Genomic DNA, 10071 nt, shown 5'->3' with positions numbered 1-10071 from the left:
TCCATTTTGGCGGGGGGAAAAAAAGAAAAAAAAGAAAAGAAAAAGCGGTTAGAAGGTCGTTTGACTTTTCGCCTGTTGTTCACTTGACAGTAATAGACGTGTGACAGCACTACAAATCTGTAAGTTTTATTGAAAATTATTTTATTTAACATAACGTGTCCGCTTCCCTAATGAATGATCGTGAAAAATGTTAGCCAAATTAAATGTCAAAACAAGCGAATAAACTGCTCACGTTTTGTCTGGCGACAAACGTCAGGCTAGCTAATTCGCTGATCTGAAATTCAAAGATGTAGCTAGCTAACATTAATGTCATGAAACTATTATAGCTAGCGAACACAATTCACGTCAGTAATTAGCAAACGTTATTTGGTTAAGGTTAACCTTCAGTCCCTATATTACATTAGTAGCTAACTTAGCTAGCTACCTAACTATTTAATCTGACATTTAGACAAATACGAATATTGTTACCGAGCTAACGTTTGTTTTACTCAGCAAATGTAAAAGCAGACCGTGGCAGGATTTTTGGTTGTGTCGTTTTCCAAATGTTGATGTTACCCGGCTAACACTTAACATATTTTAAACCACAGCCAGAAAGGTGCCAGAGATGGATTCGGAAGATGAGGTAAGAACGTAACGCTCACTTAAGCGATCAGTCAAGGTGACTGGCGTTGGGGTGGGAAGCAGACGTTAGCGACATCTTGGTGCTTTCCCGTAACTTAGTATCTTGAAGTTAAGCCGCCTCCATAACTGTTTAGCACATATCGTTTACTAGCTAGATGTGAAGATTACATTCGCATTTTAACACTAGCAAAATATATATGAATTACTGTGAATTATATTCCATTCACATTCTTCAATAAGCTTACGTAGGTAACTTACAAGGTTTTATTGATCATGGCTATATCCTAATAATTCTTACCACTTGTCGTCGAATCTAACCAACATTCAAGATGCGAAACTGTTAACTTAGTTGGAATCGTAGTTTGGGATGCAGAAATGTCCTTGGCTACAAACGTGACGACGAAATATATTTGACAAGTATAGTTGAAGCCAAACACCTGTAGATGGTGCTATTGCATCGTATGTGATGATTTTACACAGAACAAAATGGCAGTTCTCTCCGACTGAATCAAGACCTCCCACAATTATTTCGTTCTCATGAATATATTAGCCTCCTGATGATAGATTATGTCTTCGTATTTAGTTTAATTGTCATGAGCAAGACCAATTTGCTTTGTACATTTACTGATTATAGAATTCAATTTGCAATGTTAGTTTTATCTGGATGCATTAGTTAACAGTTCAAGTAATGTTATTTGACAAGCTGAGATTCTCATAGAATCTTCCTAGCTGTGTCAAGGCTCTACACTCACATGTGCTCCTAAGTTGAAACATGTAGGTGCACACACTAATACATCTCTATGAAGAAATCTGTTTCAAAATAATTGATCCTGTAAGCACACATCACTTTTAAGAAACAAATGCTATGGCTATAGCAACCAAACTTGTATTCCAGGGAAAGCAAATAATTGGTGTATGATCTTTTACTGCATGTTACATCTATAACTCCTCTTCATTCTGGTCCTGTTCCAGGATAAATTAGAGGAGCTCAAAGTTTACTTCTCCAAGTCTGAGTGGACCAATTTGCAGAAATGTGAGAAAGTGCGATTCAAAAGGATCAAGAGGAACCATGAAGTTATGCTAGCCCTCGGTAAGAGGCTCTTTTTATTTTACACAGTGCAAGGTTGTACTTCCTGACGAGTACCGAAACACTTCATTCTGCCCTCTACTCACTTGAAAAATGTTTTTCAATATTCATAAAATACAGTGTTTTATTCCATAAATTGTGAAGTGTCTTTTGTTTTTCCTTTTTCAAGAAAATTATCCTCACCTCAGATGAGTGTGACTTTGACCACATGTGAACAGGAAGTTGCAGTTGAAAGGCTTGCTGTTTGTCCTTGTGCCTAGAAATTAGATAGTACCTAGGTCTGAATTTCTGAACCTGAGTTACCTACCTTTCTTCTTGGTCTTAGGGCTGAACTCCCCTACTCCAGCTTTCATGAGGGGTCCTCAATCTCAGAAAGCCATGCTGGCAAGGGCTGCAGAGCCAAGCAACTCTGAAGATGAGGAATGGAACCCTCGTCTGGAGAGTAATCATTAAGCTCACAAGCAAATATCTGTTTTTCCACTTCCACAAATGTATGGTTGTAAAATAGCAACTACACACAGCACAGCAGACATCTTCATTAACAGCGATTTCTCTGGGGTATTTGAGTGGTTACAAACATGAAACTGAAACGACGGGTCAAAACAAAACAGCTATTGCATGCAAGCTCTACTGTCAATAAAATGAAATGTACACAGTGCTTACAGATTGACACATCAGTACAACAATCATTTGTCCAAGGTTCATCAGTTCCCAATATTGCTCCAGAAAATCCCACTCAGAGTGGCTCAAGACTCAAAACACAAAATAACATTTGATATTTAGCATGTTCATCTGTTGTATTTTGCCCACAGTTGCGTTGCTCTGTGACTTTCAGGACGATCGAAGAAAGAGCATTTGAAATCGCAGAAGGGGCAGGCAGTCTACATCCGTGGTGAAAAGCTCCGCAGCACGCAGAAAGTGTGCTACACTGAGGAAGAGGAGCCCAGAGATGAAGATTATCTCTGTGAGCCAGGCGGAAACAAAGGCTGTTTCTATTTCTCTCGGTTCCTTTGTGATTGAGGTCCAGCTATGGATAAACTCTCCCTTCTCTTAGATTGTGACGAGTGCCAGTCCTTCTTCACTGATGAATGCCCGGTCCACGGCCCCCCTTCGTTCATTTCGGACTCTCCAGTGCCCGCGGGGGGCCCCGACAGGGCCCGGCTTACCCTGCCCCCCAGTCTGGAGGTCAGTGTCTCCAGCAACCCTGGAGCAAGCCTGGGGGTGTTCACCAAGGGACAGACAGTGCCCAGGGGAGTGCACTATGAACCCTACGAGGGAGAGCTGACTGAGGAAGACGTAGCCATGGAGAGCAGCAACAAGTGCTCTTCTAAAGGTACTAATCCCTTCTCTTAACACCAGAACAGCCAAGACTGTGGAACTGGCAGCTTGCGGTTTTATTTGCATTCTTGTTCCACCGTTGAAAGATCAATATGGCCTTCTTAAAATTCTGAATTGGAATTTATTCCCGTAAAGCATTTCCCCTACTTTTTGGGCAATGATTTTGGGGTGAACCTCTGGAAAAGGGAACATGGAAATTGTGGTTTTCTATGGTTTTGTGGATGGGGACCAAATATTGGCTTGCCCAAATTGCTAAGCTGGTGTGGGCATTAAAGGCATTGGTTCTTCAAATGGTTTTTGGGGCCTTCTTCTCACAGATTCTCATAGATCACAGGTTATGGTGTCCTGCAATTCTGAATTGACCTGTTTCACAGCATTGTTTTAAGACTAGAAAAATCTGACTTAAATAGGACTTTGCCTTAATCAATGCCCATGTTAACCCTAACCTATGTGTGTCTTTGTACTATTTTGAGAAATCAACAACCAGAATTTTGTTGATTTCACATTGATCTAAAATATCCTTTTGAGATTTGAGAATCGTGTCAGACATGCCGGGGAAAAATGTTTTGGTGCTAAAAACACAAATAAAAGGATTCTTCTTTTCTGTCCAGTTCCACGTATCGCTCTGAACTCATTCTCCCTTTCCTCCACCAGGGGGCGATGATATTCCTTCTCAGTTCTTCCCCTGTACTCAGTGTTCGCTCTCCTGCACAGCAGAGATCTACCTGCACAAGCACATCAAGCACTCTCACCATGAGGAATATGTGAGACTGCTCAGAGCAGGATCAGTCACACCAGAGAGTCTCCAGCCCTCCACCAGCTCTCACAGGCACTGTGCACCCTCTCAGACTGGCCCAGATACAGTCAGACTCCTCAGCCCAAAACAGGTGGACACCAGCAGCAAGAGAGCGCATGCATGCGCCCAGTGTGGGAAGAGTTTCAGTGTGGGGGGAAGCCTTAAACGACACCAGCGAACTCACACAGGGGAGAGGCCGTACCACTGCGCCCAGTGTGGGAAGACTTTCAGTCAGGAGGGAAGCCTTAAACAACACCAGCGAACTCACACAGGGGAGAGGCCGTACCACTGTACCCAGTGTGGGACCAGTTTCAGTCAGGAGGGAAGCCTTAAACGACACCATCGAATTCACACAGGGGAGAGGCCTTACCACTGTACCCAGTGTGGGAAGTGTTTCAGTCACGGTTCAGACCTTAAACGGCACCAGCGAACTCACACAGGGGAGAGGCCCTACCACTGCGCCCAGTGTGGGAAGAGTTTCAGTGTGGAGGGACACCTTAAACTACACCAGCAAACTCACACAGGGGAGAGGCCGTACAACTGCGCCCAGTGTGGGAAGAGTTTCAGTCAGGAGGGAACCCTTAAAGGACATCAGCGAACTCACCCAGGGGAGAGGCCGTACCACTGTACCCAGTGTGGGAATAGTTTCAGCCAAGTGGCACACCTTAAACTACACCAGCGAATTCACACAGGGGAGAGGCCGTACCACTGTACCCAGTGTGGGAAGAGTTTCAGCCAAGGGGCACACCTTAAACTACACCAGCGAACTCACACAGGGGAGAGGCCGTATCACTGCGCCCAGTGTGGGAAGAGTTTCAGTCAGGAGATAAGCCTTAAACTACACCAGCGAATTCACACAGGGGAGAGGCCGTACCACTGTACCCAGTGTGGGAAGAGTTTCAGTCATGAGGGAAACCTTAAACTACACCAGCGAACTCACACAGGGGAGAGGCCGTACAACTGTACCCAGTGTGGGAAGAGTTTCAGTCAGGAGGGAAGCCTTAAACTACACAAGCGAACTCACACAGGGGAGAGGCCCTACCACTGTACCCAGTGTGGGAAGAGTTTCAGTCAGGAGGGAAACCTTAAACGACACCGTCAAACTCACATGCTCAAGGGCACGATGAATTAATTATTTAATGCGGTGTTTGAATGAAACATGTTTTATGGTACATGTTTTAAAGCAAGTTCTCACTTTGTGATGGAACATTTTTAAGGTGTTCAGATGCATACCTTCTCTACCAACTGCATTTTGTTTGTTTTAAAATTCTAATTCTGTTTGATAAAATATTAAATCTTTCATCTTAAAATATGTGAATGGTATTAAACATTCGCATGCTTTGTATTTCAGGGTTAAATTAAAGCAGAGAGCAGCAGTTAAGTAGGGTGCTTGCTTCATATTGTTGAATTATTTATTCAAGCATATGAAATACTGTTATACTTGAATGGTTTTAAGAAATGAAATGTTAACTTTAAGGTTTAGAAGTAAAGGAGAGTGGCTGTTGTTCAGTAAGTAAAGAGCTGAATAAAATGGAGGCTGGATCTTGGTGGTGTGTGGGTATCTCCCCTCCTGCATGTGCCAACCTTCAGTAACATGCTCATTTTACCACCGCAAATACGGAAACACCCTGGTCACAGTTTGCACTTGGGAAACACTTTACAAAAAAGTGACAGGGATTGGCATTAACTAACAAAGTTGTTAACATTGTGAACAAATGTAATCGCCACTCTAAGCTGAATAAAATGGAACCACAGGAACGGCTGAGATCGACTCAACTGGCTACGCTGAGTTTCCCGCTGGATCATTTCTCAGCCCGAGAGACCGGGGATTTACTGTACTTACTGTAGTCTATGAATGAAATAAGACATTTGATTATACACACGATTTACTGTTTGAATCACGTTTATTTTACTTCAAAACATTTAACTTGTAAAAATAAACAAAAAAAACAGGATTAAAATGGTACTGAATATAATTACTGGTGTGGATCCTTGTCCAATCGGAAAAGAAGCACTTGGGATGAATCAAAATGAGTTACAAACAAATGCTAGACACAGGTCATTGGCTCCAGCCTGGACTGATTTACTCAGACCAACAACGTGCACGTGTGTTGACCGCAGCTGCAAATGTCAAAGCAGCCAAAGGAAAAATGGGTATGTATACCTTCAAACTAATCATATCGGATCAGTCTTTGGGCAAGAACATAGTCTTAAAGGCTGTTCTCAGCTGAAAACAAGGATGACACACTGGCTTATATATAATACATATTATATGTAAGGTAATGTATAATACAGAACCTGAGTAGTGCCTTCCAAACAAGCACAATGTCAGTGTTCTTTGTACATGCTACTTCCTTGCAGGCTATCACTGAACATAGAGCCAGGTTGATCAAGGTTGGCAAACTGGGGTTGTTCATCCCTAAACATCTCATTTTTATGTGAATTTCCTAAAATAATTTCAGAAATTGATGACATTGGAATATGCGTTGGCTTTTGAGCCTACAGGAGATTCAATGCTACAAAACCAAATTCTCATTAATATGAATGTGAAATTAACATTAACATGTATCTCAAAGGAATGCTTGTTCAAACAAACATCGTGTGTGGTCATTTTGATCACCTGTATATTATCAAGGCTAGAAACACACAAAGAGTTCAGGTCCGGGAATGAAAAAGTACACCCCTAATCCTGTGATTAGCCTAATCTTATGAAACCGCAGGTCAGATAGCTACAGAGTCCCCTCTAAAAAATATTTTAGTGAAAATCCCTGTTCTCGGTTTTGCAATCTGGACACCCAATTCTGTAATCCATGCGCTCGGTTTGCCAAACCTTAGACTTACGCTTTTCACTGTTTACAAAACTGATGGTGCAGATTGGGAAACTGAGTGCATGGTTTTCAAAACAGAGAATGTTTTTGGTATGTGTGTATGTACGTGTATGTGTGTCTGTGTGCCTGTTTATGTGTGTGTGTGTGTGTGTGTGTGTGTGTGTGTGTGTGTGTGTGCTTGTGTGTTTATGTGCATGTATGTTTATGCGTATGTGTGTATATATGTGTGTGGTGGGGTCTCCGGCTCACCTGTGAGTGAGCAGTATGTCCTGGTCTGTAGTCTCTCTCACAGGAAGGGGCTGGGCCACACCGTGCTGCTGCAGAGCTGCAACCGTGAGGAAGCTCTGGAACCTCCATCTTACACGGGCTGTGCATGCCCGTATGCACACATGAATGTATTCACATGCCAAAGCAGCTGCAAGTTCCGTAAATATTACGTGTGTGTATTTACTTTACACAAATAATGTAGCGAACAGTACGCCAAGGCTGTGCAACACTCAGCTTTTGACGTTAAAGGTACAATAGGTAATTTTGGACTCCTAAAGGTCAAGAGAGGAATTGCAGCAACAAACCACCTCAAACAACAACACTGTTCCCAAAGTCTATGAATATAATGTGTAATGTAAAGCGGGATTATACAGTTCAGTGTTCTCGTGCACTGTTTTGGAAAGCTGATGGTGACAAACGCAACAGAGCCTGCCGTCTTTTTGTAGTGTTCGATCAAGAAAATGTTCGCCGAACAGGTGACTTACGAAATCTTGTCTTGAACACTGCAGAATGCCTCCTGTAAGAGGCCTGTGCCGTATGAATACTGCTGTACTTTTAAATACTTCTACAGAGACTGACACAGTAAGTGCCACAATTATTGGCACCCTTGATACAAATTTAAAATTAAAATGCTGCAGGTAATAAACAACAGAGATCACACTATAAATGATATACTTTCATTTTAAGACTTCTACTTGTTTTCTTCTGAAAAACGTAGGTGCCACCTCTAGAAAAACAAACAAACTATCATTGACAAGAAAATAAGTACAATGTCTATTTAATTTTTAATCTTATTCAGTCCGTCACTTTCTGTTTCACTATAGAGTCAAAAAATTAGGTAAAAAGAAAGCTCAATCTAAAGATAATTTATATAAGATACTCGCTATTCAAAAGATAAATGGAAATTGACTGTCTCAGCGGTTAAGCACTTAATAAGAAAAATACAAAACTGCATGGAAAGCTTGCTAACTTGCCAGGAAGAGAAAGCAATTGCACATTGTCACCATGGATGGTGAGCATAATGTTGAGGGAGGTCATGAGAAACCCAAGGACCACAGTTTAACAATCGCACATCTTCAGGTCGCCAGTCTCAAAAAGATCCATCCATTATCTTAACCCACTTATCCTGAACAGGGTCGCAGGGGGGCTGGAGCCTATCCCAGCATACATTGGGCGAAAGGCAGGAATACACCCTGGACAGGTCGCCAGTCCATCACAGGGCACACACATCATTCACTCACACACTCATACCTATGGGCAATTTAGACTCTCCAATCAGCCTAACCTGCATGTCTTTGGACTGTGGGAGGAAACTGGAGTACCTGGATGAAACCCACGCAGACACGGGGAGAACATACAAACTCCACACAGAGAGGCCCCGGCCGATGGGGATTCGAACCCAGGACCTCCTTGCTATTTGAAATGATGACCTGAAAAAAAGCCATTTCTGAATACAATAAACAAACCCAAAAGTCATTGGAATTACCACTAAGAAAATAATTCAAGGAGAAGCGCGTCATACCTACTGTCAATTATGTGTCAAACATGGCACTGTTATATGGTGACTTTTCCAACAGGCCAATGCCAAACAATTTTTTATACCAGGGGGTGCCAATAAATCATTGGGAAACATGTTTTTTGGGTGAACTCTCAACTCTCTCTCAACCTCGAATACAAATAAGTTTTCGTTTTTAATATTTCCCCATTTTACATTTTGCTGCATTTTTTTCTGAATTCAGCATAGTGGATATATAATATATAAATAGTGGTCACTATTTTTAAAACAAAGACATTTACTGAAACTCCAACTGTCTCAAATGTGAAACATGCAAAAATGTGTTTACCAATCAATCACACTAATTTAAAAGTCAAATTATATTCTTTCAAAGCATCTTATATGTAAAATAAAACTTATGGTCAGCAGGTTGAAGCTTAACTTTTACTGACAAAAGGAAACTGTCTGGTTTCAACAAACTCACAGCAGTACAAATTCAATAACGCTACACATCAGCACAGATTATCCAGGATTTTTTCATTTATTATTATTATTATTATTATTATTATTAGTCCAAGCAGTTAAAATGTTTTACCTTATACTGTTTTGCCAATGTCCGTGCAAATTACAGAAATAAAACATTTATGCTCGCAAATGAGTGAGGCCTACATGATTTAGTACGTTTTTGACAAGAATGCCTTATCGTTTTCTTGGAATGTGTAGTTTATTATTCTGTGTAGGTACAAACCGCGCGTTGGTGCATGTGCACAGTTTGAAGCGATTGAAAATTACGACTAATCCTGTTATACATACCTAAAGCAGTTATCCATAGCTCATATTCATTCTACAATATATTATATATAATATACAATATAATATACAATATATTGGCTTCTGAAAGTATTAAGTAATCAATCAAAAATAACTACATTTATCGTTTACACTTTTTGAATATTTCTACAGTTTATGATTAATTACATTTTTCATTTTGTCATTAATACCAAATTATATTTTACAAACTACAGAAAAAACTATATCTGCTTCTAGATCAGTGTTTCTTAACTGGTGGGTCGCGTAGGTGTCCTGGGTGGTCTGTCGACACACACACACATACCCCTCCGCCCCACACACACACACATACCCCTCCACCCCATGCATACACACACACACACACACATACCCCCCACACACACACAAAAATACACACACACATACACACACACACACACACACATACCCCTCCACCCCACACACACACACACATACCCCTCCACCCCATGCATAAACACACACACACACACACACAATCACACACCCCTGCACCCCACCCACACACACACACACATACACACACACACATACACATACCCCTCCGCCCCACACACACACACACATACCCCTCCACCCCACACACATACCCCTCCACCCCATGCATACACACACACACACACACACAAATACACACACACACACACCCCTCCACCCCATGCATACACACACACACACACACACAGACACACACATAACCCTCTACCCCAAACACACACACACACACACACACACACACACACACATATACCCCTCCACCCCACACACATTTTTTGCACACAGAGAGCACACACACATCCTCATGCTAAAT

At 41.7% G+C, this 10071-nt stretch overlaps 1 protein-coding gene across 1 annotated transcript; it reads left to right on the top strand.

The window, feature by feature from the left end:
• Positions 1-604: 604 nt before the first annotated feature.
• Positions 605-4974, top strand: LOC133119288 (zinc finger protein 436-like). Its single transcript, XM_061229817.1, has 6 exons — positions 605-622; positions 1594-1711; positions 2544-2672; positions 2763-3027; positions 3742-3808; positions 3940-4974. The coding sequence occupies exons 1-6, from the start codon at positions 605-607 to the stop codon at positions 4972-4974; spliced, it is 1632 nt and encodes a 543-aa protein (XP_061085801.1).
• The last annotated feature ends 5097 nt before the right edge of the window (positions 4975-10071 follow it).

This window comes from Conger conger, chromosome 19, assembly GCF_963514075.1.
Source record: "Conger conger chromosome 19, fConCon1.1, whole genome shotgun sequence".
Classification (NCBI taxonomy): Eukaryota; Metazoa; Chordata; class Actinopteri; order Anguilliformes; family Congridae; genus Conger; species Conger conger.
This window is presented reverse-complemented; position numbering and strand designations above follow the sequence as displayed.

Excerpts from the sequence above, each read along its gene's own strand:
- LOC133119288 (XM_061229817.1), top strand. Across the intron at positions 2,673-2,762 it reads CAGAGATGAAGATTATCTCT|ATTGTGACGAGTGCCAGTCC; the intron begins GTGAGCCAGGCG and ends CCCTTCTCTTAG. Across the intron at positions 3,028-3,741 it reads GCCATGGAGAGCAGCAACAA|TGTTCGCTCTCCTGCACAGC; the intron begins GTGCTCTTCTAA and ends CCCTGTACTCAG.